Source organism: Fringilla coelebs, assembly GCF_963513975.1.
Source record: "Fringilla coelebs genome assembly, chromosome: 1".
Lineage (NCBI taxonomy): Eukaryota > Metazoa > Chordata > Aves > Passeriformes > Fringillidae > Fringilla > Fringilla coelebs.
This window is the reverse complement of record NC_140028.1, coordinates 125,627,963-125,649,257: the sequence shown is the minus strand read 5'-3', so window position 1 is coordinate 125,649,257 and position 21,295 is coordinate 125,627,963. Positions and strand designations below refer to the sequence as shown.

At 41.6% G+C, this 21,295-nt stretch overlaps 2 protein-coding genes across 2 annotated transcripts in view; both read left to right on the top strand.

Annotated features, from left to right (window-relative positions):
• SCIN (scinderin) overlaps positions 1-2,075 on the top strand; it is a gene marked incomplete at its 5' end in the record, with an annotated part of 47,928 nt that extends 45,853 nt beyond the window's left edge. The window contains one exon of the mRNA XM_084204521.1: positions 472-2,075. Within this exon, the coding sequence (XP_084060647.1) occupies positions 472-605 (134 nt within the window). The 3' untranslated portion in view covers positions 606-2,075. The remainder of the gene's footprint in view (positions 1-471) is intronic.
• A 15,853-nt stretch (positions 2,076-17,928) lies between these two features.
• On the top strand, positions 17,929-20,999 carry ARL4A (ARF like GTPase 4A). Its single transcript, XM_084208675.1, has 2 exons — positions 17,929-18,243; positions 18,471-20,999. Exon 2 carries the CDS (start codon positions 18,537-18,539, stop codon positions 19,137-19,139), a length of 603 nt encoding a protein of 200 aa, XP_084064801.1. The 5' UTR covers positions 17,929-18,243; positions 18,471-18,536; the 3' UTR covers positions 19,140-20,999.
• The last annotated feature ends 296 nt before the right edge of the window (positions 21,000-21,295 follow it).

Genomic DNA, 21,295 nt, shown 5'->3' with positions numbered 1-21,295 from the left:
TCAGAATAGCTGAGCTGAGCTATTCTGACAAAGTTCATGCTGAAAGCCCTTGCATGTGTTTTCCTGGAGCAGCTGGGGTTACCTGGCTGTGTTTCCATATGTATTGGTGGCATGTTGAGATGTCATCAAGGGAAACTACACTCACTGGCCTTTACATGGACAAATTGCGAACGAAGCTTGTGCATCCTCACAACATCAGCAAATGCTTTCTCCCGTTTAAGAGCCAAAACCCAGCTGTATGGCAACAAACTGCTCAGAAAAGCAATCCCTCTGTTTTAACTTCATGGAAAATGCCTTCACTGCTGGCTGGGAAAAATCAGCCTTTACCTGGTCATCTCATTGCCTTTGAAATAATTAATTGAATACTGTATTATAGCAGCCCTCTGTTCTTTCACTGTGGCTTTTAATGTATTTTTTATACCAAAGGAATTGACTAATCATTCCATGTTTTTTTTTCCTCTCTGTTTTTAGCCAAACGCTATATTGAAACAGATCCTTCTGGCAGAGATAAGGGAACCCCCATTGTAATTGTGAAGCAAGGGCATGAACCCCCCACATTCACAGGCTGGTTCCTGGCTTGGGACTCAAACAAATGGAAGAACTGATTTCTCCAAGGAGACTCCAGCTTGAAGCCAAAGAATGACCAGAGCCCAGCTACTTTCTAGTATTTTTAAGCATAAGCTTATGCAACAACACGATGCATCTCTTGTTACACTTTCCTGAGCTTTGATGTATTTCTGTGAATAACCTAGAAATTCTTAGCACTGGGAAGGATAAATGATAACTGTAAACTGGCCAAAGGGGGTGAGGGGGACTCTTCTAGTAGTAAATACAGAAAGTGCTACCAATCTTTAATCTTAAAAGGAAGAAAGAATTTTTCTTTCATCTACTGATTCTTTTAAAGAAAAGCTGTGGATCAGTTTATTTTAATGTGCTAAAATGGACCAAATTCCATCTTCACTTAAAAATCCAAACTAATGCCACAGAAATTCCTTTAGATTAAGGTCAAGATAATAGTGTGCAGAATTTGGCCTGATAGAGGAATAAAACTATCCATTTCAAGGAAAGGACTGCACCTGATTTAGTTATTAGGGCCACATATTGATACACTCATTGAAAATTTCAGAGAATGTCTGATCCACAGTGGGAGCTGTAGCTCACAGGGGGCAAATAATGGAGGGATATTTGGAGAAAGCTGTGCTTAACATGTTTGTTTACCCTGTTAATACGTATCTGTGTGGAGCTTTAGACTGAATACTGTCAGAATATGAAATTGACAAAGGTTTTTTTGAGGGACTGTCTAGAGTATTGTAATGAATTCCTTTAGATTTATCTCTGAACCAGCTCCAGCTCCACCAGGTCTTTTTAACTAAAGCTCTTAAACACGGTGTGCTAGTGCTTTGAAGTGGAAGCAGAAGTAACAGCTTTGAAAACACATCCTCTGCCTTAACCAGACTGCTCTTAAGCCATACTTCACCTCTGTTGCCTTACTCAGCAGTGCTCAGTTCTCCTTCAGCATGCAGACTGTTCACCTTGTCAGGTGCAGGATGTCTTTCTGATTTTATCTGCAGGTGTTAGACTAATATCAAGCATGTCAAAAGCAAGGAAAGCCCTGGTTTCGGTAGCATTTCTGGGGATTTGGAATGTGAGTATGCACCATAGAATATGGCCTTCTCTTTTCTCTCAGGCACACTTACTTGAGCTTTTTTTTATTCTGGTGAATTTAAAAGTATGTTTTCAAAGTGGCTTTTATTTGTAACTTAGCCAGAAGAAAGTCTATTTAAGGGCAGTGGGAAAACTTCTTCAGATCTCTAGCACTGCTTTGATCACTTATCCAGTAATGCTTGTTTTAAACAACAATTTGTACAGCTGTAAATCATACCGATGTGGCTTTTTAATGACAGCATTTCAGCAGTTTTATTATTCTTGTAAGTCAGATTGGAAAGTGAAATTTTACACATTTTTGTATTTTTTTAACATGCTTGGGATTTTAAATCAGGGTAATACAAAAGAGTGAATTTAGTCTGAATTCATAATATCAGTGACAAAAGAATCATGAAGCTAAGAGATTAATTATAGGAGTTAGCTTTAAACATTTGTTTAAATGTCTGCTAATATAGCTGGGCTGTATCTGAATGTGATTTCATTTAAAATAAAGTTACAAAAACCAGTATTCTATATGCCAGGCTGATCTTCCTCTCTCTGACATATTGTAGGGCAGTGCTTGCACTGTGTCAAGCAAGATTTCCTGAAAACCTAAGTAGGTACCTTCCTTTTACATGGACATGCAGTGAGAAGTTACTTGTTTTGACTTTGGTGCAATTTTACCCAATGGAAGCTTAACTCTTCTCACCAACTTGACAATTACAAACCTAAGTGAGAATCGAAGAACTGGGTGCTTATTTGGTTGTTATTTTCATCTTTAAGAAAAAACACCATTGTTGTTGATCAAACTCTCTGGTTTTATAACTTTTCGCTTGCAAAAATAATTGAGTACAGAAATAACTACTTAATAAAAGAGGAGGAAATAGGTTTATGTTTGTTTTTAAAGGATACATCTTGCTTCTTATTTGTGAGAGTAGATAAGATGTTCTTCTCCTGCTGGAAGGAGCACAAAGACCTTTTCAATGCCTCAGCCACTGAGCAGCCTGTAATTATCTGATTACAGTTACATATGATTCTTCTCATTTTTTAAAAATAACAGTTATAGTAGCTTCTGAACCAAGGATTAGACAAGATTTGTCCTTCTTGTACATAAACATCTTCTGGGACACTGAGGGCTCTGAACTGGCACAGTCTGCCAGCATATTCTCCAGCACTGTGAAAGCTTCTTTTCAGTTCCCTCACACAGGACAGAGGAGCTTTTGTGGTCTCCTGGCCTGGGCTTTTGAGTTTGTAATACATTGTTCTGGCATGTTGATTGCTGATGTTGAGAAGAGCATTGAGAGCTCATAAGGGAACAGTGTTCTCCATTGGGCTTTAAGCACAACAGCTGCTTGCAACATTGTTCTTGGGTTTGCTTGCCAGTGAGGAAGTTTATTTTTCACAATACATGTGCAGTACACACAGAGATGTATTTCTTTCCCTTGAGAAGAAGAAGAGAATGAGGGAGGACAGGATGGACTATGAGTGCTTGGAAATTAAAGATTAAGCTGTTTTCAAGAAATTAAAGATTAAGCTGTTTTCAAGAAAATATTTAAGCACGTAACTTAATGAATACACATATCAAACCTATCTGCCTTGTTTTCATAATAGAGAGAATTTTGCAGATCTGTATACAGACAAGTTCAGTCAAGAATAAGCTATGTCTTGCAGTATTATCACACAGTCATAGTATGTTCACTCTACTTGCAATGGCAAAATTAGACCCTGATTTAGGAGTTTCCTTATGCTAATACCAAAGCACTCATGTTCTATTGGTTGTAAACACAGCATAATTTTTCATCTTTATTTCATTGCAGCAGAAAGGTGTTAGGAATCCTTAGAACTATCAGGACATTATAGTCCTATGTAGTATTTATATTACATAAAATACCATAATTTTAGAGTATAACTACAGATTATACGCAGGACAGGAGTCAGCTTCTGGAATCATTGTTCTAAATACCCATTCTGACCATAGCACATAGTGCTATATAGATTTAGATCTGCTGTAAATTACTATGTTCAATTGAATTGAATGGTTTGATTTCTTGCCAGTGCAGACTCACACAGGCTTCAACTGCAGCAAGAAAATGCTGGTGATGGGAGGTGGTAGACAGTAAGATTATAGTTCCCTTTCACAGGATAACTGAGGAATCCTATAGAAAATATTTTGTTCACTAAACTATAGCAGGAGATGCTCTCAGTCGTCTTTAGACATCTTCATAGGCTAGAGGAACACTTCTTGTTATTAATCTTGTAACCTTCTTGTAGTCTTCATTTTTACTGAATGTAAAAGAATTTAAAAGAAAAAAAATTAGCCCAAACAAGGCTATTCTTTTCTGTGGACTGAAATTCTTCTTCAGAATTTACTTCTCTATGGGAAAGTTTCAGAAAAAAACTTCAAACTTTGCTTTAGGATACAACTGCTTCAGCAGCATCTCACTGAAGTTCTACCTTTATGGCTTAATTGAGCCAAATGCAAGTATATATGCCAAAAAATTATTATCTAATAAAACCAGAGCTAGATAATACTTTGCTGTGCTGAGTCTACAAATCCTAGCATTTTCTTTTTTAAGGACAATAATTTTGTCTTTAGATAAAGAAATAGTACACTTTTCCCTTCTTAGAGCTAGGAGTTCAGATGCTAAAATCAAAGGAACTTCTGAAAACACAATCAGATCTTTAATCTACTACATGTCCTTAATGCCTAGTTACATCCTCTCTTGACTGGCCTGAAGTTACTTTGACCTTCTCTTCCTGTTACTCCATTACCTTATGCTGAAAATGAATATACTACACTCACTTCAATTAAAGCTTCCAAGGTGCAGGGAGGAGAAGGGCTGACCAATGGGAACTGGGAGGCCACCATGGCATCAAATTGACAGATTATTATTTCAGCCCTTCTCCCTCTGCTTGTCATTTTCCTCTTGACATTAAAGCATATTTGCATTTCAGGGGAAAAAATTGTCCCTACAGAACAGAATATATAAGCTGTTTTTTTCTTTAATAATAGCAGACAGTTATTCCAGGGGAGCAAGCAGAAGGTGAAACAGTCTGTATCAGGCTTCTTCTTAAACACATCCACACTTCCACCCTGTGAGTGGTCTCTCCTCAAAGGCTTGTTAGGGGTGTACTGAGAACCACAACACTGTACATTTTACCACCACATTTAATCAGCCAGCAGTGAAATTTGGGCCTCCATGCACATGAAATGAAAGCATCAAGTGAAAGCATTGATTTTTATTGTTCGTTAGACTGCAGATCATTGCCTCAAAAATCAGCTGCATGGAGGCAAGCAGGGGAGACTGGAACAATCTGAACAGTATCCCACTGAAAAGCCCAGAGGCACACGAAGCAGCAATGCTTTGATTACTTTAAAAAAGCCTCTTAATGGTGCTAGAAGAGCACTGCTCTCCTTGCTGCTCTTCAACAGATATCACAGAGGTGACTCAGGGTGATTTCCCAGCATTTGGCAATACTAACATCAAGGCTGGATGCAATCAGGTGGTTTTAGTATCACTTGCCCAACGGTTCACCATGCTTTGTGTTGTCTGATACCCTTGCTACAGAACAAGCAGCTGCAGAAACAATTGTGATTAAAACAGACCGATGATTGGAAGATTACAGATTTCCCTCGAGGCTTAGATTTTCACAGAGGTGTCTCAGAAAGGTCACAGGTTTCCTGTAGTGGGCCTTGCAGCACATCAGAGTCCCCATGCAACCAGCTGAGTGGGCTGCACACATCTCTAATAGCACCAAAGACTGCTGTCCTTCCCAACACTAACCAGCTACTCTCCTACTAGGTAAGAAGTGGCAGTGAATGTCCTACCACCAGGAACAGGCAAGAAGCCCACCCTAACAATCCCCTACTCTCTTTCTGGATAGGCCCAGGCAGCCTTCTGCTGCCAGACTCTGTCCCATCCTAGCATCTGCTGACACCCTTCAGCATCCAAATAATCCCATGTGTGAATTCCTGGAGCTCAAAGTGATCTTTTTTTAAGATTGTGTGACGAAAGGTGATGAAAACTTGTCTGATATTCAAAGCAGCAAACAGGGATTCTGGTACCTGTATTTCCTGTTGTCTGTGTGAAGTGAATCACTGAATTTACTGTCCCATTCTCTACCTATTAAACGAGGATTTCCTTGATCCTTTCCCTGTTTATTTAAGCTGCTCTGTCTCTTACCATGTGTTTGTACAATGCTTGACCTAGTCAAGTCACTTCTCAACACTGTCATCTTGTAGGTACTGCTCATAATCCAGACAGGGGCCCGTGTCATTGGTGCCAGACTGCTGACACTTGCTGAGAACAGGATTAGATGAGATGAGTGTGATGCCTCAGAGACCTGCTGAAGAATGGGTGCAGTTCCACCAGCTGTGGCATTAGGGCAGCAGAGAAAGGCCAGAGGCCAGCTCAACTGAGAAGTAAAGCTTTTATGGTATAACACAATACAAGCTAAAATAGATTTCTCATCCTCACCTGTTCAGCTTTGACACTCCAGTAAAGCTGTAACTATGGGTGTATCTGCATAAAGGTCCATAAAAATTCCTCTCCAGAATGGGAACAGCTGCTCTGGGGATTGTAAGTATGAAGCAAAGACAAGGCTCTGCTGTGTTTACAAAGAAATGGCAAAATCATCAGGTACTTCTTACTTCAACTTGGAAAAAGAAAAGAGTTGCTTTTAAAGGGGATGGCATCTTGTCTGATCTCCCATGTCCTGAAACTTTGCTGCTGCTGTTGTTAAAACGTGAGGCCTCTCTGCAGTACAGCTCATTTTGTTTCTGGCAAGTGATGTTTTGTGGTTGACTTAAGGACTGTGAGTGTTGATAATGTACTGGATCTTTCTTTCATTATTACTGAATTATACTGGGCAACAGACATGGCTTCAATCCAGAGACTGAGCATGAGGAGTCCTGTCCACAGTCAAGGGTATGAACTGAGAGAAACAAAAAGTGCTCACTGATTACAGATGGAGGGATGAAGATTACCAAATTTCTTGTTCATTTTGAAGCTTTGGTTTTGCATTTAAATGTTGTCTCTGTTCTCCAACAAATGTCTGCTGGCTGCTGCTATTGGTTTCACACAATTTCATCACTGGCCCAGTGAAAGCTTGGAGTTAGGGCCTCTGTGGTGACAGCTGATGGCTGTCATTATACCTTAACTCTGACTTATCACAGGTCTGAAAAACACAGAAACACATATATGCTTTATGTGCCAGACTGCTGTGCCTTCAATCAATCCTCAGCAAGGACTCAAAGATGAAGGATTTGCAGGGAAGGCAGTGATGCTAGCTTGAAAATCCCTGTATCTACAGTTGTGCTGAGAGGAAAGACTGTGCAGCTATCCCCGTCCCTAAGCAGAAGGGCAGGGCTCTTTAAGTGACCCTCAGCAGGCAGAATCTCTCAGATTTAGTAACAGGTTTTCAGAGAATGACCTATGGCCAGAGGCCTCCCATCTGTAAACCAGGAGGAAGGGATATAACCATTTGTCCTCTTCAAAGATTTCTCATGCTTCCTCTGAAGATTCAGTTTGGCGTTGCATCTACTCATGTGCTGAATGTATCATATATTTATCTGAATTACAAAATCTTCAAAGCATGAAGACTTCCTTGAATAGATTCTTTCTGTTTATGATATGTCCATGTTTACTTTTTCCTTACATAAGGAGGTATTATTTGTTTCATTTTTCTTTTTGAGCAATAGAGAGGCCTTGAATAAAATAATTCTATTAGAAAAAAAATAATGATCATATTATCCCACTGCTGCTTCTGCTCCCTAGAAATTCTGCCTGGACTCCTAATCTTTTATGATCAGTACTGGGAGAGGTGAAGAGGAAGGCTTCAGAGAGATGAAAACTGCAGAGCTTACCCTTGCAGCACTTCAACTACTGCCTCTTGCAGTATTGCCTCCATTCACTGGAGTTCAGTTAAAATCTGAACTACACAATCTGCTCCTCCACAAGTTTGTTTATTTGCCTTCCTTACTTTGTTTAAAGCCTGCTAAGTAGTGTGGTGTGGCCATGAGAGCCAGAGAATGGGAAACCTATATTCTGATAAAATGCTGTGATGTCAACAAAAGGCTTAAAAAAGTATGCACTTAAAAATTACTATTTTGGCAGGGTTTTATGAAAGTTTGCAATTCTATTGGCAGAAGCTGTGCCAAATTCTCTGAAAGACTTCTCTTTTTCAATATTATGGAACTGCAATATATGATGTGGTTTGTTTGAATCATATTCCCCAGGAGAGGAAAGTAAAAACGATTTTGCAGGGACAGGTTTCATAAGGTTTTCAAAGTGAGTTTACTGTTGTTTCCCTCCAAGAATTGAAACCTAGGATGTGAAAGAAAGCTTTCTGCCTAACACCCCCGGGTTTAGCTTTCAAATCAATTTTCAAGTGACTTAGCTTTTAACATTTAGCAAGCAAATCTTGCATTCACTGGAGTAATTTTGAGATTTACTGTTAACTTAAAAAGAAGGCATGGTGAGCTGATAAGATTTTAAAAATCTAGACTACAGCTGAGCAAGGAGATGAAATTACTCCTCCCCACCCACACAGTGTTTGTCTTCCCTGAAACCATTCTTTCATCGTCCTCTCTTTGTTTTGTTTCTTCTTCCCTTTTTCATCTAATCATAAACACAAACATGGGAGCTCTCTAGGATAAGGGTTGGTTTTCCTTTTGCTATAGCACACTGTAATAGGCTCAGATTTCACATTGAAACCCCAAAGTATTGTGAGAAGAATTATCTTTTTTTTTTTTTTAAATTTGGCTTAAGTTTTAGAAACTGCAGCAAATATCCAGTACGTAAGTATAAGACACCCATCATTTCTCAATGGAAGAGACTGAGACCTTCACGCCACAGTTCAGGCTGGGTGGTGAAACTATCCATAGCCCTGGGGGGAAAGAGTTCCTTTGGAGGCACTGAAACTCTGTATCTCTTATCACTGGCGGCCAAACAACTCTGTTTGGGCTTGAGAAAAATCCAATCTAGAATGCTTAGCTCTCATTCATATTCGGCTGACTGAAGTTTACTTTTCATACCAGAAATCAAAGCAAAGGAGTATTTGCTCTTTCCATTTCCTCCTGGAAAACTGATTTTTAACACCCTCTTGCTTCAAAACAAAATTTAATATATTGGTCAAAATCCAAACATGCACAGGGACTGGATGCAGTTGCCACACAGCTGGCAAAGCTGTAGGACCTGCTATATCAGGGTTTGCATGCACTACACTTGGGAGTGCTGTTGTGTTGGAATAGGGGCAAACAGGTAAGTCTTAGCTCAAAACTCCTAGTGCCTGGGAAGCCCCCAAATGAAAAGCCATTCAGAACTATGACCTTCTTTGCAAGCAAAGAATTGGCTCATATATAATCCTGAGTGCGAATTTATGTTTTATTTTGCTGGGCCATATTAAGTATTTCACTGTGCATTTCAGATGCCTGTTGACTAAAAAGGACAGGTTAAAGATCCAGCCAGTGATGCAATTTTTGAAAACTCACAAATGCCTCACAACTATAGAGCTAAAATGAAGTGCCTGGGAAAGACTTCTGGTAGGAAGTGAAGCAAGGACTGCAGAGAATGAGACCAGTGGACTGCACAGATGCTCAGTAAGCTTTACCAGTCTTCTGTGATTTAAAAAGACAGAGTTAAATTATCTGTTAAAGCATGTATTTGCTGTTTTTCTTCAGGAACATTCTTAATCAAATAATTACCTCATTAAAGATATTACAAACTACATTTGAGCTCAGTTATCGGACTAAAATTAATAATAAATTGTTTCTTTCTTTAAAAAATAAAAATAAACCACTCCCTCTATCTAGGGAGCCAGCAGGTCTCTATTTTCACTCATGTAAGAAAGATGCTTTCAGAAAGCCAGAGAGTAGTTATATTCCATACTATTTGTTCTGTATGTGACCAGGAGTTATAAGCAGCGCTCACAGCTTCTGTTATTAGGAGCACTGATAAATTACCAAACAGTGGTTGGAGAACATCAGACAAATTGTTTGTGGTATATTTCACTGTCTCAGTGGGGACTTCTCTTAACTGTTGCCTCTGAGCACCAGGCTCAAGGAACTGTGACATTATCACTGTACTACCTACATTATAATACACTAAAACAGAGACTTTAGATTTTTCACAACCCTCCTGGGAGCTTAGCCATATCTCCCATAAAATTTTATTTCTAAATAGTGCAATCTCTGTGAAATCTGTTTCTATTGCTGCTGTGCCTTTTTAGGAGAGATGAGCAACTGAATTTCCTCTTCAAGGTGTGCACTTAATTTGATTTACACAAAGTTATTACAGATCAACAGCCTGCTCGTTCTCACAGTGGACCCTGTATATTGGATGGGCATCACCTCTCAGTTGTTGCCAAAAATGGTGGGAACACATCCAAGACCCAGCTGTGCACCCCACACAGGCACAGGCTCCCTGCTCCAGCCAGCCATAGGAACAGGCCAGTCCCTGCAAATTAGTGGAGCTTCAATGCTTTGTTTTTTGTGACTGTCTTTGAAATGCTCTCATGGCAGGTTTCAGTGCACTATATTGTCTTTTAAGCATTTAATTAACCTTATGCTAACTCTGACTCTGTGAACTGAGTGCTGTGTGCTTCTTCCTGTCCTGGTACTTCCTCTTGGATATATGCAGCACCTGAAGAACAAAGCATAGCTTTTAAATAAGTAACTGTTGCAAGCAGATGGATTGTTAGGGAAGAACTGGCTTAAATGAATGTTTCATCCCATAAACACTTAGTCAGAAGCTTCAGTCAGAACTTGTAACTTTTTTTTTTCCACTACAGTAAATCAACTGAGATACAAATTTATCAAAGAAAAAGCCTTCTTTGTTCTGATGTCCAAGGTCTGTTTGTTTTTTCCTATCTATTACAATTCCAGCAAATGTCAGCAGCTTTATACATGCTAAATAGTTAGACAGTATTTATATAGTTCCTTAGTACAGAAAAATATTTAATAGCAGTTTTTTCTTTCCTTCATTGTCGCTCTGTGCTAGCAATATTTCAAACAGCAGTAGTTATATTACCAACATTTCCATTATTATTCTGGAGCTGGGAAAATACCTTCACATATTAAATCCATCTACACAGGGGCAAAATAAAATATGCTGCTGTTATATTTGTAATTGTAGTACTTTTAATCAGCTTGCAAACTGCTCCCATCATATTAAAGCATTATATTTAAAAAACTCTGCAACCTTTTCAAAGGAAGCAATGTGAGAGGATTGCAGCTGATAGTGAAATCTCAGCTTGACAGAATTTTAAACTGTTTAGAGTTATTCTGGCATAGAAAAAAAAAAAAAACACCACCAACAACCACAAAAACAACAAAAAAAATCCCAAAGACAACTCTAAAGTGCCCATAGCTTTTCTGGGGGAAAAAAACCCCGGAGAATAAAAAAGATATTGTAAGCCATTCTCTTAACTGGCAAGATTTTCAATGTAGCATTGAGTTAGCACTACATTCTAAGCAAAAGAGTGTGATGACCAAGTCACTAGTTCCAGAGGGGGAAAAAACTCTATAAAAGCAAAAGTGCTGTCACAAACCTGGGGAAGAAGGTGGGGAACCTATTGCTGAGGTGAATATGAGTCTTTGATCAGTATACAACCATTGAAGAAAACATGCAAGCCAAGGCTTGCTTGTGTGTAGTATCACACATTGAACAGTGGAATTGCTCATGATGAAGTCTTGCCTCATGTAATGAAGGATTAAAGTAGGAGGTATTCTGTCCATTTATTAAATAAACATATTTGCTGGGTGTCTTTTAGCACCAGCTTCTCAGTGAAGTGGGGATGGAAACCAGGAGTTCCTGTAAAAAAAAAAAGCTTTTTTATATTCTTTAAATTGCCCCATAACAAGTCTTATGTCCAGGTTTGGATTTTTGACTATAAACTTTGTATCATATGAAGAGGGGATCTATGTTAAACCCTTATTAATTAACACTCTGCTATTAAGTGAACACTCAGTGTGGCTGAGAGTTTTGTCATACAAGTTCTTGACACAAAGATGCTGCTGGGGACAACCCTTCTGCTGTCCCACCCTGTCACAGAAGGTGCATTACTCGTACAACCACATGTACACAAAGTGGTCAGGCTGTTCCCTGTATTCCATAAACATGGAGTCACCACCATTACAGCCATCCATCAGAGGATGAAACAACCAAAATTCACTGAGCTTGGAAGGCGGAGGTTAAAACTTCAGTTACCCTGAGCCAACACTTGTTCAGTGTGACTAAGAACATTTATGAGCTAGTACAGCTTTCTTTCAGCTAACACACCTGCATAGAATTGAAAATGCAACAAACTCGGACTGTCTATATCAGAAGAGGCTTTTTGTTTGTTAGCCTGCTGTATGGCATTATGTTTATTTATGAAAATGATAGTAGCAAAATATAGATGTTAGAATTCACGTGAAGGTACGTATGAAATGACAGTAAGTTTAATTAACTGGTCTACACACAGCAACTCCATCTCCTACTGCTCTAAGCTTATTTATTGTGAGGAAATAAATTAGATTTTCTACCACCAACTACTTTTTAATAATCAAAGCAAAGTAGCTCATGCAGCATGTAAGTTATCATAAAAGAATTCAGCAGACGTAGCAAAGATGATAAAAGGCTTCTTTGTGCAAAACATTTTGTACATCAATTTAAGAGATAGTCTTAAGAGCAAAAACTCATGTGTTGCAATTTGTCAGCTATTTCATTCTTGCTGCTCATATTCAAGGGGGTTCTCAAAATTCATGGTGAAACTGCTGTAATATTTTACATACCATGCAACAACTCAAAGCAATACTTTCAGAATCGTGTAACAATTCAAAGCAGTATTTTTTTAGCTCTGAGATCTAGAGTATAGTTGAAGAGAAGTAACTTCAATTTTTTAATGTACAACTGACCTACAGTTGGTTACTGTAATAATAAACATTATTGCTATTACACAAACATTAATACATATTACCCCAGCCACGGTCTGCCATGTCATTGTACTGAAATGCCATTGATTTTCTCTTTCATACACATTGAGAAATCTGCTCGATTTCCACACGGAGCAGCAATAACTGGTGGTGTGAGGCTGCTAACACATCTCTCTCATGAAGATGGGGGTTGGGATCCCATTGCTGTAGACCTGCTACCTGTAGCTGACAGTGCAGAGTCCTTGCAATAATTCCATTCTTCCTATGACTTCATTCCTTTGTGTCTGACAACTAATTCAGCTGTGTGATGCGGCTGGTTTCTTCCTATCCCTCCTTCAGCATTTGCTCATATTTGCTTCTGTCTTTTACTGTTCTTTAGTTCTGACCATATCCCTCTGCATCTGCAGGACATGGCATCAGGGTCATTTGTCTGATGTTTCATTTTTCATTTGATTTGAATCAAATTTGCTACGCACAATACGTGGTCCCATTAAAAATAACTCTAAGGTGATTAGCTATTGAAGTATTATAGGATAATATATGCCATTAGCCTGTTCTTCAGAATGAAGATATTTAATGAAAACAAAAGGAATATTGTGCATATCTGGCCATGGAAATTCAAGCCTACTGTCTTTGCTTTGGAAGGAATTTCTCATCTGCTGCATCACTAGATGTGGTTGTATAACAACAGCCATACCTACTTGAGTGGAATTTAACTTTAAAATGACCAGCACTAATGAAATCTCTGATTTAATGTCCTGCTACAGTAAACCTCTCATGAACTGCTATATTTAATTTCCATGAATTGCTATTTCCATATGAAAGACAATTTCTTGTGAAGAATACATGCAACCTTGCAAGTAGATGTTTGATGATCCTTTGCATTTTTATTATCTGGGCACTATGAGACAGCTCCTGCAGTGAAGGAGGTGATATGTATTAAAAGGTAACTAAGTCTCTGCTGGGTAATAATATTAAAATTTCCAATAATCTTATCTTTCCACTGTAAGCCAATTCTTTCTTGGCAACACTTCAACCAATTTCATGGTCCATATCCCTAATAAGGACAATCTAAGTTGCTCAGAAGCAGTTAATAATTGCAGCATTGGAAGCCTGGCCCACTCAGACCTGCCCTGAACCAAAATTATCCCCAGGCCATTAAGGAATTTAAAAAAAAAAAAACCAACAAAACAAAACCCGAAAACCAAACTACTTTATCATAGGGAAGAAGCTGCATGTCATACAGGTACTGCTTCTTTTTTTTTGAAACACAATGTTTTGTCCCCGGCCCTGCCTTCTTCTATGTGGAAAATATTTATAGCATATATGTAAGAAACCTATGTGGAAAATAATATATTACTATTTACACTGGTACACTGTGTAAACAGGAAAGGGGAGAAGGTTTTTAGCCCATAGAAGCTGAAGTTGTGGTTGTTTTCATGAGCTAAGGAATGCTGAGCCACAAAGAACTCAGATCTGTAGAGATTAAATAGGAAATGAGAAAAGTATCAGTACGTGAAATTACCCCAACACGGAAATTAGACACCTCCTTATTTTGCATTAAAAATTCTGCATGTGGCTCGAGCATTTCACCATTCCTCTTAGATGCATCTTGCAGTTATTTTCAGCTGTCATCTAGGAACAGCCCATTCCCCCCATTTAGCTACACGCTTGAAAAGTATGAAAGGTGTTCTTTCTGTACACCCCTTTCATTCAAGAGTTCTACAGGATAATCAGAGCCTTGCTTTACCCTTACCTTCAATTATCAGAGGTTGAATGTGTCAACTCTTCTACACTCCCACTAATTTAGATACCATTACTCCATAACACCTGCCCAGTCTGCTCGTTTGACTTCTAAAGCAGCATGAAGTGTATGGGAGGAGCTGATCCACTTGGATTGTTATTTAATAGCTGTTTTGCAGAAGTGCCTACAGGCATTAATTAAGATCAAGGTGCAAAGAAGACCTACAGTGAAAAATAGTCTCAGCTCCAGAGAGATCATAATTCACTTCATAGCAAGTTACAACAGGTAAATGTGATAAATTAACTGTAGGGAGTGTCCAGGCATTTTCTGGAGAGCTCTGATTATTTCCCTGTATATATTTACAAATACAGGTATGCTCATGTTGTTGAAGATATTAATTTCTGTCTAATCTTAAAATTACTTCCCTGATGTCATAAAACTCTTTTTATAAGATTGTGAGATTCCTTCTCCACCTACTGTGTTGGATACACTATACCTTAGGAAAAACCATCAGTTCTTTATCCCTCCCTTTCCAATAAAATATTATGTATTGACTGCTTTTCAGGAGAACAAGAGATAAAAACAAGCCTTATGCATCTTATATTTAAAATCAAAATATCTTCCATGAGGGGAGGAGCTAGCCAAATCCATTCTCATGGAATTAATTGTAAAAAGTATCATTAGGAAGCTGTGTTAAAGTTTGAACGGATCTTGGTAACGATCAGACATGAAGGTTTAGGAGACCGTAATAACTAATAGGGCTATTTTTCCATTAAAAATAGGGGTTAGGTAATTTTGTAGGTGGAGATAAAGGTCAATTTGATTTATTTCAGCTTGTCAAGCTTTATGAATAAATTCTTATCTGCAGTAATATTCCTTAACAAGGTATTTCTAGCTGGTTTCCTCCCAATTTTGAATTACTGAAAACCATCCATTAAATAATTAAGGCCCACTTTTCCTGTCACTATAGATGCTTTCCTATTACATTGTATGCTATGCAGTTCTTTATGTTATGCAAAAGTACTGTAAAATACTGCCAAATCAAAAACCTTACCAGCTGGCCTTAGGGGTAGTAACTTATCCCTCTTTTCCATAGATGTAAAATCACCTTCCTATACAAACAGGCCACTTCCTCCAAAAAGAATCTGCTGCAAGATCAGGATGTAAATAATGAACAAAGATAAAAGCAGTGAAATATTCATCTCAGATGTAAGCAAATTAGAATTTTGCTATTTTTAGTAGGACTAGAATGGGTATCTTAACACTTTAGTAACATGAAACATTGCCTACAGCACACAGTGGAAATTTTTTTTGTTATATGTCCCTTATTCTTCTCTTTTATATAAAATTATCTGTGATTTAAAATATGGACAACAATGCTTTCAATGGGAAAAAAAGGAAATATGATTGTCTGAATATTCTTGTGAATGAACCTTTTTCAGCAGCCACATCAAGAAACCTTAAAGTCCTCTAGACAAAAATGCAAGACTAATATTGAAAATGACGCTTCACTTTTACTGAAGCTCAGCTGGTCAAAGATTTGGGTGGTTGCCCAGAGAAGCTGTGGATGCCCCATCCCTGGAAGTGTCCAAGGCCAGGCTGGATGGAGCTCTGAGCCACTTGGTCTAATGAAATGAGTCCCTGCCCACAGCAGTGGCCCAAACCACTCTATGATTCTATGATTCTGACACTGAGTACAGAAAAACATACACTCGGACATACACCGTGCTACTAGAGCAGCACAATAGCTTTAGGTAACAGCTAAACATATGCTTTTATTGGAAAGATTGATTTATTAATCTTTTATCTAAGGACTATAGATGAAGACTTTTGTAGCATGCTCTGCTCTGATCCTCCTGAGATAAACAGGGCCAGGAGACCAACTCCTTTAAAAAGGCCTTTATTAAAGACAGCTCTGGGTGGGGAACCTGAGGGGTTATGCACACTGCCGCTGCTCCCACAGGATGATGCTGAGGAGGAGGAGTGCAGCTTTGTCTCTCGGCAGAGCTGGGGCTTCCGTCCTCACAAGAGTCCTTAGGAAGACCATGTAGGCTCGTAGCTTAGAGGTGTCATCCAAGCTGGGTGCTATTTAAATTATGGTGGCAGGACAGAATCTGGCTCTGGTCAATGGTGGGTGATTTCGTGCGGTTCTGCTGGGTTAAAGTCAGTGCTGGTTTGTTGTTTTTGAGAGGGTTCATATAGTTCCATCAACCTCTCATTAAAATTCAGCGTGGGTGCAAGTTCTTCTGGGAGCAGGGGAAGGGGTTCCCAATGGAAAAGGATCCGACTCCTGGGTAAGACAGAAAGGGGTACAAACACAGAGTATTGCGGAAAGGGATACAAATACAGGGTAAGACTGAAAGGGGTAACTTAAAGGTTTAACGACCATTTAAATAACATAACTTGTTACAGTTTCAGATTGACACTAACAACTCTAACAGTATTAACTTGTGAACTTGTTCACAACACTCCTGTGTGCTGTTTCACACTGGTCCGGGGTACACCCGACACAGGCAGCAGTGACCATCTGCACTGCCACAGCCGTGCAAGCAGAGCGAGCAGAGCAGCGGGAGGGAACAGAGCCATGGAACGGCAGCAAGAGCTGAGACACAACACGGCTCCTCCAGGCCTGCTCGAACACCTGTATGCTCTGGAAACAGTAAATGCAGTCAATGTGTTATCTGACACTCGTAATTAGTTCTGGGAAACATTTCACTGCTCCAATCAGCCTGAGATATGAAAATGCAGGATTACTTAACATGTCTCTGTGCTGTGGGAAACCTTTCTTGCAACCTTTCTTAGCCAGGTATTATTGCGTGTTCACTCAGACCGAGCACTGCTGCCATCCCTGTGCGCCACGCGACCATCAGAACCGTGTCACCCACGACGTTATTCCCGGGCCCTCCCGGTCAGTCTCCGGTTTCGCGGGGACTGGTCAAAGGCACATACAGCACGTACGATGAGACCAGAGAGCCGGGCCGGCGCACTTTTATTTACGAAGCACCTCCGATCCCGCCCGTGCCGAGGGCGCTCCCGGGCCCTCAGCGCCGCTCCCGCCCCAGCCGGGCCGCGCGCCCCCGGCAGCGGCGCAGGTGCGCGGGGAGGCACCGCCCGGGGCCGGCAGGGGGCGCGCTAGAGTGACAGCACCTACACCCAATGGGTGTGGAGAGGGGGCGGGGCACCGCAGAGCCGGCCCCAGGGCGGCCGGGGCCGCCGTGGAGTGACAGCAGCCGCGCCCAATGAGCGCGCACTCTCCCGAGAAGGGGCGGGGCGCTGGGCCGCCGGAGGGGCGCTGCCGCCCGCCGCGGGGCGGAGGGCCGCCGTAGGTGGAGGGCGAGGCCGCGCCGGCCTGTCCCGAACGGCCCGCGTGAGGCAGCAGCTCCGCCTCTCGGGGGGGAGGAGTAGGAGCGGGGGCCGTTCAAAGCAGGGCGTGGGCGGGGAGCGGCCCCTTCCTCCGGCCGCGCTCGGCCCGAAGCGCTCGGGTGCAGACGGTACGATACTCGGGTTCTCCGTGAGCGGCCGGCCAATGGGCGAGGCGGAGCGCGGCTCGCTCCCCGCCCCCCGCGCGCAGCGAGGCCAATGGGAGCGCGCGGGGAGGGGCGCGCGGGGCTAGGCGCGCGCTGGGAGGCGCCCCGCCGCCAGATGCAGGGGAGAGTCGCGCGGGCGGTGCCGGCGGCAGGAGAGGAGCGGGAGCAGCAGCAGCGACTGCGGGAGCCGGGGCTGGAGCCGCAGCAGTAGCGGCAGCAGCAGCGACTGCGGGAGAAGCAGCGGGAGCCGCAGCAGTAGCGGGAACGACTGCGGGAGAAGCAGCGGGAGCCGCAGCAGTAGCGGAAGAGGGAGCGACTGCGGGAGCCGCAGCAGAAGCGGCCGCGGGAGCAGCGGCGGCGCGTGGACATGGGGTGGCGGGCGGCGCGCCCCTCCCCGCGCTGAGGGAGCAGCGGTAGGCTTGGGGCGCGGCGAGGGGCGGCGGGGCCGCAGGTGCCGGGCGAGCCGCAGTGCCGGGAGCGGCCGCAGCCGCCGGGCGGGGCGGGGGACGTGTGGCGTTCCGCGTCGCGCTGCCCGCGGCCGCCCCCGCAGTCGGGGCGGCGGCGCCGTGGCCGGCGCGTTGCGGCCGCGCAGCCCCGGCGCTGGCGGAGCGGGCTCTAACGCCGCTCGTGTCGTTGGCAGGATCCGAGCGCAGCCGCGGGAGCCGCCTCTGCTCGTGGCAGCCTGCTGTCACCTTCCCTTCTGGCAATGGGGAATGGACTCTCGGACCAGACGCCGATCCTCTCCAGCCTGCCTTCCTTCCAGAGCTTTCACATCGTCATCCTGGGGCTGGACTGCGCCGGGAAGACGACGGTGCTCTACAGACTGCAGTTCAATGAGTTCGTCAACACTGTCCCCACTAAAGGATTTAATACGGAGAAAATCAAAGTGACGCTGGGCAACTCGAAGACGGTCACTTTCCACTTCTGGGATGTGGGCGGCCAGGAGAAGCTGAGGCCGCTGTGGAAGTCGTACACAAGGTGCACCGATGGCATCGTGTTTGTGGTGGACTCCGTCGACGTTGAGAGGATGGAGGAGGCCAAAACAGAACTACATAAGATTACTAGGATATCTGAGAATCAAGGAGTGCCTGTCCTTATCATTGCTAACAAGCAGGACCTGAGGAACTCTCTGTCCCTTTCCGAAATAGAGAAAATGTTAGCAATGAGTGAGCTGAGCTCTTCAACACCCTGGCATTTGCAGCCTACGTGTGCAATCATTGGAGACGGACTTAAAGAGGGACTGGAGAAACTACATGATATGATAATTAAGCGAAGGAAAATGTTGAGGCAGCAGAAAAAGAAGAGATGAGTTCTTTTTTGACCTTTCTATTTTAGAGTAGTTACATGGTCAAAATTTGACGTAAGACAGCTTCCAAAGCCAGGCCTGCCTGTTTGGATGCCGTTAAGCTTAGTTACGTTGAACAATCAGTTGCACAATCTTGCTGTGTGCAGGAAGGCTGTGCAGTTGTGGATTTTTTTTTTTTTTTTTAACTAGTCTCTTCTGAGTTTTTTGGCTCTGTATTATTTCAGAAGCCCTAATAGATGATGTAATGCTATCAGGAAATGGATGGGTGGGTATATGTGACATGGATGTCTAAATAGCCAAATAAAACGAGGGTTTTCTGCTTAGTGTTGTAGTCATATGTTTGACGGTGCCCTCTGCAAGCAATTTGCATTGAAGGTGTTCTGTGTTTTTAAACTTCTAATGCTCGTAAGTGGAGTGCTTAGGTGAACATTATACAGCTTTAAAAACATGTATGAAGCTAGTAACCCATAATTTCGTTGAGGCTGGTTTTTTACCTTGTTTGAGGATTTTTATGAAAGCTTGGCTACATGTGTAGGTTTTTTTAATTTGGCACTTTTTGAAATTAAACCACGTTCAGTTCAAACACTTGAAATTTTAAGTGCTGTGGATTCTTCAACTGGTAAAAGAAAGACTTTGACAAGTAAAAACTGTAAACAACACGATGGAGCATGAAAAAGTGGTTTCTCAACATATAGCATGTTTTTTGGTATGTAAGGTTTTTATTTTTTAGAAGTAGCCATTCATCATTATACAGTGCTAAACAGGTTTAAACTGTTACTCAAAATTAGTAATTTTTTTCTGAATGGTGAGTTTTTTTTATGTCCTCCTAGGATATCAAAAGTCAATGAATTGCAGTAAAGGAGCCATAAAGAACAACTATGGCTGCTGTGGTTCTAACCAGTGCAGCATTCTTTGCCCTGTTGGTGACTTTCCTGGCAATATGACGTACTTACAATGAGGTAAAGATGGAGTCAAAATTAGCAGAGCACATCTTGTATCTCCCCAAAATACCCCATTTTATTAAAGCAGTATTGCTATGTCACTTTTAACGTATGCTTTTTTGTTGTGACTCTTACAGTATTTTGTGGTTAGGAATGTAATAATGCTTTATACACTCAAACATTAGACACTACCGGGGGCGGGGGGGAGGGAAAGGGGGAAGAAGATTTTCAAGATGGGCCTGTGTTCTGCTTTAATTATGCTTTAAGCTGTTCTTGTTTACAGAGTGTGCAAACAGTGTTAACTGGGCAGGATAGTGCTTGACAGAAAAGGGAGGGTAGTTTTTCTTACTGGTACAGAGCTTCAAGTGACTCTTTAGATACTTGGTTAGCAATTAAAAGGGCTAAAGCAGAGCCTGGATTTTTAAGACTAACTTTAGTGGTGCTGTAGAAATTCATCAGAATGTTAGATTATCTTTAAACTTTTGTTGGAAATACCAGACTAAAAAAAAAAAGTAGACACTAGCAAAATCAATTTCCTCCTCTCAACCAGCAAAGTAATACATTTTTCTTACCTGCTGCCATGTATCAGAAGGATGACAGCTACAAACCGAATGTCAATCAATGTAATTTAGCTATGTTGAAAAAAAAAAAATCAAGCTTTTTAACCAGCAGCTGTTCGACCAGGAGATAACCAAAAATGCACTTTAGTGTCTTCGATAACTGAAAGTGACAGCTGTTTGTTTTTTTTATGACATCTTGGTCCTTTTTGAATAAACTGAAGTAGCTTCCAGTGGAGCTTTTGTATGTTGGTTATATATGTACCTGCACTGGTGACATTGTAAGTCACTTACTCAAGTAATGTCTATATTTATAGAAATGTGGATGACTTCTTAAACCTCAATAAACAATTGAAAACAAGCTTGCAGAGGCTGACTTCTGACTTCTTGTGCTGCAGTGGTACATTCTTATCAACCTCTGTGCACATAGTTCTGCTGTTACTTGAATCAGTATTTCTGTTGAATAACCAAAGTTTTAAAATGTGGTGAGGCTTATAAATGTCACAGTGTTAGAAACTGGAGGTATCTCATTGAAAACTTTGGATCAATGGTATGTCTTTATATTCACGGAAGAAATACCTGCTGCCATGACTCTTTTCCAAAATGATGGCTCTTGCACAGTTTGAAACGTCTCGTATATAGCTGAGCCTGCAAACACTTA